General features: G+C 40.8%; 1 protein-coding gene across 1 annotated transcript; it reads right to left on the bottom strand.

Moving 5' to 3' along the window:
* Positions 1-1438: 1438 nt before the first annotated feature.
* On the bottom strand, positions 1439-18338 carry LOC100496812. The gene is made up of 3 exons (XM_018090161.2): positions 18215-18338; positions 9534-9712; positions 1439-5362 (listed from the first exon to the last, which is right to left on the bottom strand). The coding sequence occupies exons 2-3, from the start codon at positions 9709-9711 to the stop codon at positions 1683-1685; spliced, it is 3858 nt and encodes a 1285-aa protein (XP_017945650.1). The 5' UTR covers position 9712; positions 18215-18338; the 3' UTR covers positions 1439-1682.
* Between the last annotated feature and the right edge of the window lie 836 nt (positions 18339-19174).

The raw sequence follows: 19174 nt of genomic DNA, 5'->3' as shown, positions 1-19174 counted from the left end.
CCATATTAACGGAGAACTAAAGTCTAAAATTGAAAATCAGTAGAAATGCTGTATTTTGATACTGAACATAAATATAAACATTATGAACTTACTGCACAAGCCCAGGGGCTGAGAAGCCTAATTAAAGTAATGATTTATGCTCTCAAAGTTGTCCACAGGGGGCCGCCATCTGTTACTATGTTAGACCATCTTTTTAAGATTTAGGGCTTGCACATGCTCAGTGGGCTCTGGGCTGCTGTTGGGAGGCGGAGCTTAGGGAACATAGTAAATTATCAAAACAGCACAATCAGGTAATATCTGCCATAGAAGCTGATTAATGATAAGAATCATAATATGCAGCCTGCACTGGTTCCTGTGTTGCCCTGTAATGTAATGTGGGGTTTAGAGTTTTTGTTTAATAAAACATTTCCCAGCTCCCCAGAGCCAGTGGCTGCATAAATATGCAAAATAATCCTCCAATGAGAATCCCAGCTGATGTGAGTAAATCCGGCTCCCTGTTCTCTGTTCCTGCAATTGGAGTTGGGAGCAATAAGCACAGTTTCCCAGCACTGAACAAGTCTGTCCCTTTATCCCCATGTCTGATTCCTGTGCCATATAATGAGGGGAAAAAGGCACCATTATCTCTATATGTAAGATAATATCAAAATGGCTGATATAGTGCTGGGAATCTACTTAGCATTCTCATTAGTCAATTCTGTATATAATTTTTTCTCCAACCTCCATAGAGAACTAGGTGGAACCTAAAAGTTATCCCATTGGCACAGAGACACAGGTGCATCATGGGTACAGGTACATATAAACTGGCTATTACAATCAGCACCTTCCCCCCCATAAGATCCCAGAACCCATGCTGGTTGATGCTGATTGGAGCAACAATCCAGGGTATTTATTCCATGAAGATCTTTGTACAAGTCATTCTGAACTGAGAAAGCCAGTTGGGTACCGGGCAAAATGTCTTTGAGAAAAAACCCAGCAACTAGTTGATCTGACTTGTTCCTACACATATTCTATGACTTGAATGAATGAGAATCTTCACAAACAATTTACATAATTCTTTGGTAAATGGCGTACCCTGGTCAGTAAGAATTTCCTTTGGGATACCCATGAGTGTAATCATCAGATATAACTCTTATGCAATGCTCTTTGCCGAAGCGTTCCTTAGGGGAATGGCCTCTGGGTGAGGAACAACAAGGATATATTTGCTTCCCCAAGCAGATCTGACTGAGGGCCTACTAGATCCATGGCGATCCTCTCAAAGGGAACCTCACTTATGGGTAATGGAAGCTGCCCTGCACACACAGCCCCACTTGGGCAGATTAAACCAATACAGTGCAAGATACCCTCACGCAGAAGCAGCAGCTCCTCAGTCCCAATAGAAGTGTATGAGCTTGTCTGGCTGACACAAAACCTACAGGAACAAAGCACCACACTCAACGGAAACTGTCAAAAGTGATTTATTTCATACAAAAATTTCCAATGTGTCGATCTTCCAAAGTGTGAAATGGTGCCAAAACGAGGCTTAGTTACCATAGTAACACCTACACAAACTTGCAGCAAGCAGCGAACGCTTTACTGTAGTGATTAAAGCCCAAAGATTAATAAAATGAAAGAATTTAAAGACCATTGAAAACAACTGGTGGCAAAACAAATGCATAAGAGATAAATGTGACACGTGAGTGAAATTATTTTTTGTTACTGACAAATGATAACACTGTGTTTTTTAATGCTTTTCCTTTGCGCTTTGCATATTGTATTGCTGTAGCATATAAACTCTGAGACTCCACCTCTTCTGGCAGTAGCTCCTCCCCTTTTTCAATCTTCTCCATTATCTCAGCCCGTTTCCTCACTTCGCCCAGGGACTTGATCCGGTTTAGAAACCCTGGTTGTGCTTCTTGTTCCTCACTCTGTATCATCAGATCAATGTATTCCGGGGTTGTCAGTGGGTTTGGCTTTAGGGCAATTTCTCGGAGACGCTTCAGGCTCTTAGAGGAATAATCAATGAGCTCCCTGATTGCTTCCCGCACTTCATAATATTCTTCTTTAACTTTCTGTAATATAGATTCTGCACTCAGAGCTTCCCCAGCAGCTTTCTCGTACTTGGCCTTTAACTTACCGTAGGTTTTTTTCTCCTTTTTAGTCACATATTTCCACTTGTATTTTTGATTAAAATGAACGCTCCAGACACATTTCCCTGGACACACCGTACAGTATCCGTCGCTCATACAACAACATTTGATTTTATCCTGGTCATTACCGTAAGCACAATCATCATGGCAAGTGAAGTGGCACTGCTGGCAGTTTGTAATGAAGTTTCCCTTTGTGTCTTCCTTCTCCGGAACAGTTATCTCGACCTCAATTTGAAAGTCTTTATTTGCTTCCATAAGAACCTTGTTCTGCTGCAAAACTGACTGTGTTTTTCTCAATTCTTCTAACTTAGTAAGCCCGGCATTAATCTGCCTCTGCAGGGCCTGAACGTTGTTCTCCAGCTGCTTCCGTTCCTGAAGAACCTCCTTGGTCAGTTTTAAACTTTTGGTTTCCATTTTGCTCAGGGCACTAAAAAATGTCCCCAAGCTTGTTGCACCCATGTCCCAGAACATCTTGTCAAACCCGATACTACTTGTCTGGTTGTTGGCAAACAGGGCAGAGTTATTAAACTTATAGTGAGCAGGGTCTCCATGTTGGTCATTTGGGCAGCCAATCTCAGCCGACTGAATTGCCTCTAGAACTGGAGGCTTCCCTCCATCGCAGAAGTTGATGAGAACCATGATGTTGTCTTTAATATCTTTTCCAAAAATAGAGAACACTGAGTTAAAAACATATTTCTGGGTGTGCGTCAGACGACCCAAAGAGGACTGAACCACAAAGCACACGGCATCGATCCTGTCTATGGCTTTGTCACTTTTAAAAAATGCCTCAATATCCTGTGTGAGCTTTTTATCCTGCTCTATCCCCCGAGTGTCACCAAATCCTGGGGTGTCTATCAGGGTGAGGGAATAAGGAATTCTGTGTCCGGTTTCATGGTGAATGACATAGGCTGTGACTTCAGACGTCTGGCTGTGAGCCTGAGACCGATTAGTGACCTCATGTACAAGTTTGAATCTGAAGTCGTCTTCCCAGTTGACCCCCAGGATGTAGTTGGCCATTCCATTGATGAGCGTTGTCTTACCTGAGCCTGTAGCCCCCACTAGTAATATGACCTTTGTTTCCATCCCCGTTTTTTCCTTCCCTAAAATGTACTTACGATATCCTTCATTACAGGACTTCTTTTTTAGCTGATACACAGAAGGATTATTTCTGGTTAGCAAACGGCTACTTTTAAGGAGAATCTCTTTAATATCTAGGGATCTATGCTCTAATGTTGAAATATTAATCTCACTGGATGGGGCACTAACCCCATGGTCACCACATATGGCTGATACACGGATTGTGTAGGACGTGTTTATAATCAAATTCTCAATGATTAACTTCTCCACTTTCTTCCCTGTTCTTGATTCTGACCAGACATGTGACCCAAACTGTGAATCTTGCTTCCATTCAATTTTATATTCCGTTACTGTAACTCCAACTCCTCTTATAGAAGGTTCCTTCCAGTTTAAAATAATAGACGTTGGTCCAGGCATTCCTTGTATTCTCTCAGGGGGGCTAGTTGGAAGAGTTCTCTCCTCTTTAGTCACATCACTGACTACACTGACCCCTGCTTTAGACACTACACAGTATTGGAACTGATACTTTGTATTGGGTTTTAATCTCTTGATTGTTACCTTCAGATCCTTGTCCTCTGTTTCGTACGAAGACCAGCTCTCCTCCCCAGGCTGTCGGTAGGCTATAATGTATCCTTCTATGAACTTCTTCCCAAAATCAGCAGGATTCAGATTAAGTTCAATGCTATCATGGGACTTACTGACAATTCTTGGGAGTCCAGGTTTAACTGGAGGCTCAAATGTTTTGCTCAACAAGCTCCCACCTTCATATAAATATATGGAAACACCAGGGTGGTTCTTGTCCAGGACAGATGATATAAGGAACTTGGTCTTCCCACTTGCCCTGTTGACTTGGGCTAATTCCTGAAATGTTCTTAAATAGTCCATTGCTATCATGGAGATATCTTCATCTTGGAACCACTGAGAAACCTTCTTGTTCTCATAGACACCACCTGCTGATAGCACTGGATTGATTTGCAGCCTGTGTTTAAGGTCTGTAAGATACGGATCCTCTTCATGTAATGAATTAAAGTTACAGCACACTACATATTGATTTCTATTACTAAACCTTACTTGAACCTGTAATTCCTCAGCAGATGGCAAAACATCAATTTCTGACATATCTTTTAAACATTCATTCAAAACCTTTATCTCATAGTGCTGCCTCTGCAGATGTTCTTCAATATACCGCTCTGCAAATGGAGACTGATCTATCATGGTTAGGATATCTGCTAGGGCTTCTTCAGCTGACTGTCCACTGCGAATTAAAGGCAAAATGTTCAACAGCTGCTTTTGGAATGTGGTTCTGAACTGCTGGCACTGATTTCTGAACTCAGAGATTTTTTTCTTGATGGGGGGAAATTTCTGTGCAGATAGTTCTTTCATCAGATCATGACACTGCATGTCCACTTCCAGCATGTACTGCAAGATCCCTTCAGCCCTAACAACCAGATTCTCACTGATCTCCTGGACCAGCTCGGCAGCTTTACTGTTCAGTTTTCTCAGCGGATACAGCCAGACCCTCACCGGCGCAGCCTTCCATCCATTTTCCCCTAACAGACTGGGCAGGCTGGAGTAGATTCTCATGGCATCTTCATAACTGACTGGGTTTCTCTCAATAGCAAAATCCCCATAAAATTTGCAGTTGAATTTATCCACATGCTCCTTCTCTTTAGCTTCCAATTTCAGAGCTGCTTCTCCTTCAACAGAAACAGATTTCTTTATTACAGCCTGTAGGTTTCCTTCTATATCCTCAGTGCTTTCTGTATGGGAGGCCTCATGATCAAATACAAAGAAAGCGTTGGCTCCATATAAGATCCCAGTTACAACATGAGTAGCTGTTCCCTTATCAAACACATCATGGTAGGTCACATTCCTGATACCCAGATGGTCCATACTCAGTTGTTCAAACTTTGTTGTTCTGGAGTATTTGAGTGTGACCCTGGCTTGGTGTTTAGAGATCTTGGTATCATTCAGGTAAGTGGCTGATCCATTGACATTTATTAGACCAGCAAGGAAACTGCCTTTCAGAGATGCAGAGATATCCATAGCTGATAATTTGTCAGAGAGAGAATCAGATGCTACGATTTCAAATGTTGTGTTCTCCTGACATTTTGATGTCAAGTTCTTGGTCAAAGCTTCATTGCCCCACAAAGTGACACCTGCATGTTCAGAATACACAGACATGTCAGTTATGCACATAGAAAACCAACATAGTCATGTTTCTGTAATTCAGCTTGCTTTATATTGTTGCTACAGTAAATATCTTAAAAGGGATTGAAGAGTTTGGGCAATCTAAGGAGAGAACATCATAACCATTAATCTGTCCAGAATGGGCTTCAATAGTCATGAAATTTGTTCAGGCTCATACACGTGTAACTGCTGAACCATGGGGGAAGGTAGGGAAAGGTATATGTTGAATTATGTATTAGTAATATTTACATGCAGGAGGGAAAACTCTTACAGTGCACATTATGTATTTCTGTATTTATATTATTAAATAGAGTTTGTTTTTACAAGTTTACAGAATGTCTGGGAGAAATGGGTGTTCAACTGTGCCAAAGGCAATGGAAGGATCCAGAAGGATGGGCACTGAATAGTGACCTTTAGACTTGCCAGGAGAAGATCATTGGTTACTTTGGTGAGAGCTGTGTCAGTTGAGAGTGTTGGGCAGAAGACAGATTGTAGGGGGTTGAGAATGGAGTTGTGAGTGCGATGCTGGATAAGGCAGCAGTAAATAAGCCTAGCCAACAATCTGGATGCAAACAGAAGAAGGGATACTGGACAATAGTTGGTGGGGGAGCTGGGACCAAGGGAAGGATTTTTGAGGATGGGAGTGACTAGGCTTCTTGTATGAAGGAAAAGTACCAGTAGCAGGTGAGAGGTTAAATAGGTGGATAAGTGCAGGTGAGAAGGTATGGGGGTTGAGGGAGCAGGTTGTGGGGTTTGAGCAGGGTAGAAGTTTACTAACTTCATCTAATGTTACAGGGAAGAAAGAGTGTAAAGCAGATGTGAGTGAGTGAGTGGCAGGGTAATTCAAGATTGTCATCCAGCTGGTCTACTACATCTTCTGAGGTACCATGTTAAGTCAGTATGCCAGGCTGGGGGTTTAGCTGGGCTAGTGTGCCAGGGTGGGGGTTTAGCTAGGCTAGTGTGCCAGGGTGGGGGTTTAGCTGGGCTAGTGTGCCAGGCTGGGGGTTTAGCTGGGCTAGTGTGCCAGGCTGGGGGTTTAGCTGGGCTAGTATGCCAGGCTGGGGGATTAGCTGGGCTAGTGTGCCAGGGTGGGGGTTTAGCTGGGCTAGTGTGCCAGGGTGGGGGTTTAGCTGGGCTAGTGTGTCAGGCTGGGGGTTTAGCTGGCTAGTGTGCCAGGCTGGGGGTTTAGCTGGGCTAGTGTGCCAGGCTGGGGGTTTAGCTGGGTTAGTGTGCCAGGCTGGGGGATTAGCTGGGCTAGTGTGCCAGGCTGGGGGTTTAGCTGGGCTAGTGTGCCAGGCTGGGGGATTAGCTGGGCTAGTGTGCCAAGGTGGGGGTTTAGCTGGGCTAGTGTGCCAGGGTGGGGGTTTAGCTGGGCTAGTGTGCCAGGGTGGGGGTTTAGCTGGGCTAGTGTGCCAGGCTGGGGGATTAGCTGGGCTAGTGTGCCAGGGTGGGGGTTTAGCTGGGCTAGTGTGCCAGGCTGGGGGATTAGCTGGGCTAGTGTGCCAGGCTGGGGGATTAGCTGGGCTAGTGTGCCAGGGTGGGGGTTTAGCTGGGCTAGTGTGCCAGGCTGGGGGTTTAGCTGGGCTAGTGTGCCAGGCTGGGGGATTAGCTGGGCTAGTGTGCCAGGCTGGGGGTTTAGCTGGGCTAGTGTGCCAGGCTGGGGGATTAGCTGGGCTAGTGTGCCAGGGTGGGGGTTTAGCTGGGCTAGTGTGCCAGGGTGGGGGTTTAGCTGGGCTAGTGTGCCAGGGTGGGGGTTTAGCTGGGCTAGTGTGCCAGGCTGGGGGATTAGCTGGGCTAGTGTGCCAGGGTGGGGGTTTAGCTGGGCTAGTGTGCCAGGGTGGGGGTTTAGCTGGGCTAGTGTGCCAGGGTGGGGGTTTAGCTGGGCTAGTGTGCCAGGGTGGGGGTTTAGCTGGGCTAGTGTGCCAGGGTGGGGGTTTAGCTGGGCTAGTGTGCCAGGGTGGGGGTTTAGCTGGGCTAGTGTGCCAGGCTGGGGGTTTAGCTGGGCTAGTGTGCCAGGCTGGGGGATTAGCTGGGCTAGTGTGCCAGGGTGGGGGTTTAGCTGGGCTAGTGTGCCAGGCTGGGGGATTAGCTGGGCTAGTGTGCCAGGGTGGGGGTTTAGCTGGGCTAGTGTGCCAGGGTGGGGGTTTAGCTGGGCTAGTGTGCCAGGGTGAGGGTTTAGCTGGTTGAAACCGACAGGTGGTGAATGGAGTGAGGAGAGAGATATGAGGTGCTGCTACTGCTGAAAGCAGAAAGGTTGGGGACCCCTGACGTTAGTGATAGGAGGCATCTGGAGAAGGAGAGATGGCAATGAGAATGTTGAAGTCACCTATAATGAGAGCTGGGGTGTCAACCAAGAGAAAGTGAGGAAGCCAAGCAGCAACGTGATGCAGGGAAGTAGAACAGGGACCAGGAGGCCGATATATGACTGCAACATGTAGGGGGATTGGGGAAAATAAGCGAATGCTGTGGGCTTCAAAGGAAGAGAAGGAAAGAGAGGTTGGTGGAGTTACAGTTTTACCCTGATGATCACCACTTGAAAACGTGTGATATAGAAAACAATTAGGGGGTTAACTTCTCCTTGAAACTGGGTGAAACAGAAAACAATGAGGGGATCAACTATAGAAGTAGCCAGTGGAAAGCTTTTTGCATCGATTCAGTTTCTGAAGGTACACGAAGTTGCCTGTAGGAAAGGGGATTTCCACCAGTGACTTCTATAGTTGCCGCTGGAAACCCTTTGTGTAGTACATACCCCACAATTGGGCTTGGGTCGTGTATGAACCCAAATAAATTCTTTATTCAAGGAGCCATTCACCGTGCCATTGTTTATTCTTCCAGTGAGAACGCCCACCGGTGTCTTCCCAAATCCCACTTGGCAAATGCTGAACTAAACCACCCCAAAGTGCCCCAGGCCCTACTGTTACATACGCAGAATAACTGCCCCATGCCAACGTTTGGGCCACATAGATCTGTAACACTATCTGAACTCAGACTACAGAAGCCACAGTTTGGCACAAAGGGAGTTTTAAACCAATTATCTGGGATAACAGGCCATTGGGTATAATGTGCATGTATATAGCAGAATAAGAACATTGCTTTCAAAGGGGGGGGGCAGTATTAAACACTAGTAATGTATTTGTAGGGACCCATAGGGTTAACAATCCCCCTGGCCTTATCCCCTACACTTCCTAGATTGCTGGTTCTATGCAGAATCACATTACCACTTTTGCTATTTGCATCTGTGCATTTATTGGCCCTTAGATAGGATGACCACTTCCTGCACACTGTAATATAGTGTCAGGCAGGGGGCGGGCACTTCCTCTTACAAGCAGCTTGTGTTTCAAGGAACCTGTTCCAACCAGGCCCAGAAGCCTTAAGCCCTAGAGGAAGCCAATATTATAGAGATATAAGTTGGGGAGCAGGGACCCCATGAATAAGGGTAAGTCAGGGTGCAGGTTATACATCTGTAAGAGCAGCTCTAGGGGTGTGAGTGAGTTCAGGATTTTTTAGAAAAAGCAGGTGTGGCTCCAACCAGGAGAATTAGTGGGATTAGTTCCCCAAAGGCTCTGCTGCCTTAGTGAAGGGGCCGAAGTAGCAACAGTGGCTGTAGGGATCTGGGACAGTTAAGGTGGAAACCCTTACAGCTTCTGCCTACTTTCCCACATCAGTCCCCAAAGTGGTGCTACAACTCTCTGCCTTTGTACCAACTGCACCGGATATTGTTCTATTCTACCTCATTGCTGTGAGTATTTCACCCTGCGTATCTTTTGTCTTGGACAAACAAGTCAAGTTCCAGTTATTTTCATGTGTCATGTGTGCCCGTGCTCTTACCCTCTAGCTGGGCATTGGCATAATACTAACCATGATAGGGTTACACTTGCTTACATGCAGGGTTGGGACCAGGCTGTTGGCCAGCGGGGGTGCCTTGGGGGGTGCGGTGCCCTGGAGCGGCAGCCCCTGTGGTCCCTACACCCCCCAGTCCGACCCTGCTTATAAGGGGAATATATTCTGACCTGTATACTTGCTAAGCAATGTTTTAAAGATATGAGAAGCCTTTCCCTTATACTAAAACTGAGAGTTTTATTCCCCCTATAGAGCTGCCTGTGCAGCATTAGTGATATTATTGAATAAAATGAGAATTACCTGGGATGATTTTATCATCTCGGCAGTCATACAGCATCCCGAGCATGAAGAAGCGCCCCAGAGCCGGCATCTCAATCACCTTCCCATCAGCTTCTGCATTTCCGCTAAAATAGCCTGTCACTTTGCTGATTGCGGAACCCAAAGCGGAACCCAAAGCGGAACCCAAAGCGGCAAACATTCTTAAAGTTAAAAACAGAAATGATACAGATAAATGGGAAAAACTCTAATTTTGTAGGCAATTATGAATAATATACGGTGCTGGCTAAACATTAACCCTATCTGTAACAATGGCCCCTTTATTGGAGCTCCCTATAGATTCTCTCAGGTCCCTGTCTGGGTTTCACATGAGGGGTGGGCGTGGCCTAACGGTCCCTGCCAGAAGCACAGTAGGAGGGGGAGAGCCAATCACAGCCCTGCACTCACACAAGCACAGACAGGCTTCAGTTCCCTATCAGGTCAGCCTAGCTGCTGATTGGTTCCTGTCCTACAGTGCCGCCGGCTCCCCAGCTCATCCAGAGAATTCAGCCAGCAGGAAGTGGAACAGATGGGCGGGGCTAGTGGGGTTTGGGGGGAATGTCTCAATAAATCAGTCAGAAACACAACTTTAAGCACAATCCTTCTATATCTAGAGGAGTATAATTCCCTGGTACATTCATCATTTTTATAGGATATGTCTCCTTTAAAGGGATACCGACCCCTTTCCTTTGGAACCTGGAACCCCTCTCTGCCACCGGGGGAGACATTTATTAAAATCCGATTGTTGGGGGGCTTAAACCATGATATGGTAACCATGATAATTTCTGATGTTCTAAAATGTCCCGAAAATGCTTTTATTGGTTGTATGAAAATTTTCAAATTTAAACAGACACTCGTTTCCATGGATCCTTTTCATCTTTCCCAAACAGGAAGTGTTTTGGCGGCCATTTTAGGAGCATCGGCGCTCATTCTTGGAAAACAATAATGGGTTTGAGTTTCAGTCGAAACTGGGTGAAACGGAAAACAATGAGGGGATTAACTTCCCCTTGAAAGGTGTAAAACCGAAAATAACGAGGGGATTAAGTTCCCCTTTGAAGCTGAGTGAAACTGAAAACAAAGAGAGGATTAACTTGTCCTTTAAAGACAAACACAGGCTGTCTCTTGCTCTGCTATTCTAAGGGGCACATTTACTAAGGCACGAATTCGAACCGAATTGGAAAAATTCCGATTTGAAAACGAACATTTTGCGACTTTTTCGTATTTTTTGCGATATTTTCGGCGTCTTTACGTCTTTTCGGAAATTGTCGCAACTTTTTCGTTACCAATACGATTTGCGCGAAAAAACGCGAGTTTTTCGTAGCCATTCCGAAAGTTGCGCAAAATCTGGCGATTTTTTCGTAGCGTTAAAACTTGCGCAAAAAGTTGCGCCTTTTTCGTAGCGTTAAAACTTAAAAGGTGCGACGTTTTGCGTAAGTTTTAACGCTACGAAAAATTCGCAACTTTTTGCGCAACTTTCGGAATGGCTATGAAAAAGGCGCAACAATTTTCTGAAAAATCGCCAAATACCGATCATTACGAAAAAAACGCAATCGGACGCATTCGGCCCATTCGTGGGTTAGTAAATGTGCCCCTAAGCCTCCATAGGACTCAATGGTACTCGACAGATCAAACCTGTCGAATTTTTATTTTACAAAAAAAATTAACTAAACGTCAATAAATCACAAATTATGGGAGTTATTTTTGAAAAACTCATTTTTTTCTGGGAATAATAACGAAAAAATCGAGTTCTGGTGAAAACCCACTTGTAAACCTTAAAATTATCTAGTAAATGTGCCCCAAAGTGAGGCTCTTGTAGTAGTCATTTACCAAAGGCATGCTGGGAATTGTAGTTTGAGCAGCAGCTGCTGCAGATGCATGGGATTATGGGTACTGATAATATGAGTTATAACATGGGGAGCGGGAAGTTTAAAGTGGAATGCGCCCCCTAATTTTCTATAGAAGTTGCTGGAAATGTAATTATAGATGCAAGAAAAGCCACCAATGAGAATTCTACTGACCAAAAAACTTCATTATAAATGCAGAAGACATGACCAATGAGAATGCTGATTCCCAGCCCTGTGTCGGGCCCCTTGCTGGTACCTTACATATAGAGATAATGATGGCATTTTCCCCTCATTATATGGCACAGGAATCAGACATGGGGATAAAGGGGATAAACTTGTGCCTGTGTGTATACACATATACAGTACAGATACACTCCTATATACACATATACACTCCTATATACACATATACAGTACAGATACGCTCCTATATACACATATACACTCCTATATACACATATACAGTACAGATACACTCCTATATACACATATACAGTACAGATACACTCCTATATACACATATACACTCCTATATACACATATACAGTACAGATACACTCCTATATACACATATACACTCCTATATACACATATACAGTACAGATACGCTCCTATATACACATATACACTCCTATATACACATATACAGTACAGATACACTCCTATATACACATATACAGTACAGATACACTCCTATATACACATATACACTCCTATATACACATATACAGTACAGATACACTCCTATATACACATATACACTCCTATATACACATATACAGTACAGATACACTCCTATATACACATATACAGTACAGATACACATATACAGTACAGATACACTCCTATATACACATATACACTCCTATATACACATATACAGTACAGATACACTCCTATATACACATATACACTCCTATATACACATATACAGTACAGATACACTCCTATATACACATATACAGTACAGATACACTCCTATATACACATAAACACTCCTATATACACATATACAGTACAGATACACTCCTATATACACATACAGTACAGATACACTCCTATATACACATATACAGTACAGATACACTCCTATATACACATATACACTCCTATATACACATATACAGTACAGATACACTCCTATATACACATATACACTCCTATATACACATATACAGTACAGATACACTCCTATATACACATATACACTCCTATATACACATATACAGTACAGATACACTCCTATATACACATATACACTCCTATATACACATATACAGTACAGATACACTCCTATATACACATATACAGTACAGATACACTCCTATATACACATATACAGTACAGATACACTCCTATATACACATATACAGTACAGATACACTCCTATATACACATATACAGTACAGATACACTCCTATATACACATATACACTCCTATATACACATATACACTCCTATATACACATATACAGTACAGATACACTCCTATATACACATATACAGTACAGATACACTCCTATATACACATATACAGTACAGATACACTCCTATATACACATATACAGTACAGATACACTCCTATATACACATATACACTCCTATATACACATGTACAGTACAGATACACTCCTATATACACATATACACTCCTATATACACATGTACAGTACAGATACACTCCTATATACACACGTACAGTACAGATACACTCCTATATACACATGTACAGTACAGATACACTCCTATATACACATGTACAGTACAGATACACTCCTATATACACATATACACTCCTATATACACATGTACAGTACAGATACACTCCTATATACACATATACACTCCTATATACACATGTACAGTACAGATACACTCCTATATACACATATACACTCCTATATACACATGTACAGTACAGATACACTCCTATATACACAGATACACTCCTATATACACATGTACAGTACAGATACACTCCTATATACACATATACACTCCTATATACACATGTACAGTACAGATACACTCCTATATACACATATACACTCCTATATACACATATACAGTACAGATACACTCCTATATACACATATACACTCCTATATACACATATACAGTACAGATACACTCCTATATACACATATACAGTACAGATACACTCCTATATACACATATACAGTACAGATACACTCCTATATACACATATACACTCCTATATACACATGTACAGTACAGATACACTCCTATATACACATATACACTCCTATATACACATGTACAGTACAGATACACTCCTATATACACATATACACTCCTATATACACATGTACAGTACAGATACACTCCTATATACACATATACACTCCTATATACACATGTACAGTACAGATACACTCCTATATACACATATACACTCCTATATACACATATACAGTACAGATACACTCCTATATACACATATACACTCCTATATACACATATACAGTACAGATACACTCCTATATACACATATACAGTACAGATACACTCCTATATACACATATACAGTACAGATACACTCCTATATACACATATACACTCCTATATACACATATACAGTACAGATACACTCCTATATACACATATACACTCCTATATACACATGTACAGTACAGATACACTCCTATATACACATATACACTCCTATATACACATGTACAGTACAGATACACTCCTATATACACACGTACAGTACAGATACACTCCTATATACACATGTACAGTACAGATACACTCCTATATACACATGTACAGTACAGATACACTCCTATATACACATATACAGTACAGATACACTCCTATATACACATATACACTCCTATATACACATGTACAGTACAGATACACTCCTATATACACATATACACTCCTATATACACATGTACAGTACAGATACACTCCTATATACACAGATACACTCCTATATACACATGTACAGTACAGATACACTCCTATATACACATATACACTCCTATATACACATGTACAGTACAGATACACTCCTATATACACATATACACTCCTATATACACATGTACAGTACAGATACACTCCTATATACACATATACACTCCTATATACACATGTACAGTACAGATACACTCCTATATACACATGTACAGTACAGATACACTCCTATATACACATGTACAGTACAGATACACTCCTATATACACATATACACTCCTATATACACATGTACAGTACAGATACACTCCTATATACACAGATACACTCCTATATACACATGTACAGTACAGATACACTCCTATATACACATATACACTCCTATATACACATGTACAGTACAGATACACTCCTATATACACATATACACTCCTATATACACATATACAGTACAGATACACTCCTATATACACATATACACTCCTATATACACATATACAGTACAGATACACTCCTATATACACATATACAGTACAGATACACTCCTATATACACATGTACAGTACAGATACACTCCTATATACACATATACACTCCTATATACACATGTACAGTACAGATACACTCCTATATACACACGTACAGTACAGATACACTCCTATATACACATGTACAGTACAGATACACTCCTATATACACATGTACAGTACAGATACACTCCTATATACACATATACAGTACAGATACACTCCTATATACACATATACACTCCTATATACACATGTACAGTACAGATACACTCCTATATACACATATACACTCCTATATACACATGTACAGTACAGATACACTCCTATATACACAGATACACTCCTATATACACATGTACAGTACAGATACACTCCTATATACACATATACACTCCTATATACACATGTACAGTACAGATACACTCCTATATACACAGATACACTCCTATATACACATGTACAGTACAGATACACTCCTATATACACATATACACTCCTATATACACATGTACAGTACAGATACACTCCTATATACACATATACACTCCTATATACACATATACAGTACAGATACACTCCTATATACACATATACACTCCTATATACACATATACAGTACAGATACACTCCTATATACACATATACAGTACAGATACACTCCTATATACACATATACAGTACAGATACACTCCTATATACACATATACAGTACAGATACACTCCTATATACACATATACAGTACAGATACATTCCTATATACACATATACAGTACAGATACACTCCTATATACACATATACACTCCTATATACACATATACAGTACAGATACACTCCTATATACACATACAGTACAGATACACTCCTATATACACATATACACTCCTATATACACATATACAGTACAGATACACTCCTATATACACATATACACTCCTATATACACATATACAGTACAGATACACTCCTATATACACATACAGTACAGATACACTCCTATATACACATATACACTCCTATATACACATATACAGTACAGATACACTCCTATATACACATATACACTCCTATATACACATATACAGTACAGATACACTCCTATATACACATACAGTACAGATACACTCCTATATACACATATACACTCCTATATACACATATACAGTACAGATACACTCCTATATACACATACAGTACAGATACACTCCTATATACACATATACACTCCTATATACACATATACAGTACAGATACACTCCTATATACACATATACACTCCTATATACACATATACAGTACAGATACACTCCTATATACACATATACACTCCTATATACACATATACAGTACAGATACGCTCCTATATACACATATACAGTACAGATACACTCCTATATACACATATACACTCCTATATACACATATACAGTACAGATACACTCCTATATACACATATACACTCCTATATACACATATACAGTACAGATACACTCCTATATACACATATACACTCCTATATACACATATACAGTACAGATACACTCCTATATACACATATACACTCCTATATACACATATACAGTACAGATACGCTCCTATATACACATATACAGTACAGATACACTCCTATATACACATATACACTCCTATATACACATATACAGTACAGATACGCTCCTATATACACATATACAGTACAGATACACTCCTATATACACATATACACTCCTATATACACATGTACAGTACAGATACACTCCTATATACACATATACACTCCTATATACACATATACAGTACAGATACACTCCTATATACACATATACACTCCTATATACACATATACAGTACAGATACACTCCTATATACACATATACACTCCTATATACACATATACAGTACAGATACGCTCCTATATACACATATACAGTACAGATACACTCCTATATACACATATACAGTACAGATACACTCCTATATACACATATACAGTACAGATACACTCCTATATACACATATACACTCCTATATACACATATACAGTACAGATACACTCCTATATACACATATACAGTACAGATACACTCCTATATACACATATACACTCCTATATACACATATACAGTACAGATACACTCCTATATACACATATACAGTACAGATACACTCCTATATACACATATACAGTACAGATACACTCCTATATACACATATACACTCCTATATACACATATACAGTACAGATACACTCCTATATACACATATACACTCCTATATACACATATACAGTACAGATACACTCCTATATACACAATACACTCCTATATACACATATACAGTACAGATACGCTCCTATATACACATATACAGTACAGATACACTCCTATATACACATATACACTCCTATATACACATATACAGTACAGATACGCTCCTATATACACATATACAGTACAGATACACTCCTATATACACATATACACTCCTATATACACATGTACAGTACAGATACACTCCTATATACACATATACACTCCTATATACACATATACAGTACAGATACACTCCTATATACACATATACACTCCTATATACACATATACAGTACAGATACACTCCTATATACACATATACACTCCTATATACACATATACAGTACAGATACGCTCCTATATACACATATACAGTACAGATACACTCCTATTCACAATACAGTACAGATCACTCCTATAACCATACAGTACAGATACACTCCTAATATACACATATACAGTACAGATACACTCCTATATACACATATACAGTACAGATACACTCCTATATACACATATACAGTACAGATACACTCCTATATACACATATACAGTACAACACTCCTATAAATATAACCTAACACATATACAGTACAGATACACTCCTATATACACATATACAGTACAGATACACTCCTATATACACATATACAGTACAGATACACTCCTATATACACATATACACTCCTATATACACATATACAGTACAGATACACTCCTATATACACATATACAGTACAGATACACTCCTATATACACATATACAGTACAGATACACTCCTATATACACATATACACTCCTATATACACATATACAGTACAGATACACTCCTATATACACATATACAGTACAGATACACTCCTATATACACATATACACTCCTATATACACATATACAGTACAGATACACTCCTATATACACATATACAGTACAGATACACTCCTATATACACACACGTACAGTACAGATACACACATACACATATACGCCAGGGGTATCCCCAGGGGTAAATGAAGGGAAATACACAGACCTGGGGTCGGGCTGAGGGGCGACAGGCAGGAATGACAGTTGCACAGCGAGTCGAGCAGTGAAGGGAATGAGGATTCAGGAGTCTGAACTGATCCCGGTTATGAAACTGAAAGTGAACTTTGTCTCACACTATAAACAATCAGAGGAAACGCCTCCCCCCCCCCCAGGCTCCTTATTAGAGATTCCAGCAGGGGCCTCTGTTTCCTGTATTAACCCCTTCTAAGGTGAAACTGTGTCCTATAACTATATTATTAACTGTATATTTACACACCTCCCAACTGGCCCGATTTTCACAGGACAGCCCCTCTTTTGTCAGCTCAACCCGCAGTCCCAGATTCTTACTGAAAAGCCCCTCATTTCCCTTTCATCTCCTGCACTGAAGCTAAAAAAGATACAAATTTAATTAAAAGTAGCTTTTGGCAGAGCCCGGAAATCTTAATGAGCATCACCTGCACTTAGATACAGTGTTTCTCACATTTCATTAAATAAGTAGCTTTTGGCAGAGCCCAGAAAGTTAAAAAGCCCCCCCTGCACTGAGATACAATTGTAATTAATGAGCTAAACAGGTCTCTTGGGGGAACTGAGACTCGCAGCTTAAAGGGAAACTTCACCTTCATTAGCAAAATTGTAATAACACATAAAACAAGGCCCAAAACCCCCAGAAATGTGTTCAAACTTTAAATAACCTGACAAATTTAGTCAAATGAGAGTGATATTTAGGGGGTGTGGTTGTGATCCCGCTTTCCATTTCCAAAAGGTATGTATTTAGGTTATAATCTTCACAATCCAAATTTACAACAGGTGGAATAATAAAACAGTACCTGTACTTGATCCCAACTAAGATATAATTACCCCTTATTGGGGCAGAACAGCCCTATTGGGTTTATTTCATGGTTAAATGATTCCCTTTTCTCTGTAATAATAAAACAGTACCTGTACTTGATCCCAACTAAGATATAAT

The sequence above is a fragment of the Xenopus tropicalis genome, chromosome 6 (assembly GCF_000004195.4).
Source record: "Xenopus tropicalis strain Nigerian chromosome 6, UCB_Xtro_10.0, whole genome shotgun sequence".
In the NCBI taxonomy this organism is placed as follows: Eukaryota; Metazoa; Chordata; class Amphibia; order Anura; family Pipidae; genus Xenopus; species Xenopus tropicalis.
This window is presented reverse-complemented; position numbering and strand designations above follow the sequence as displayed.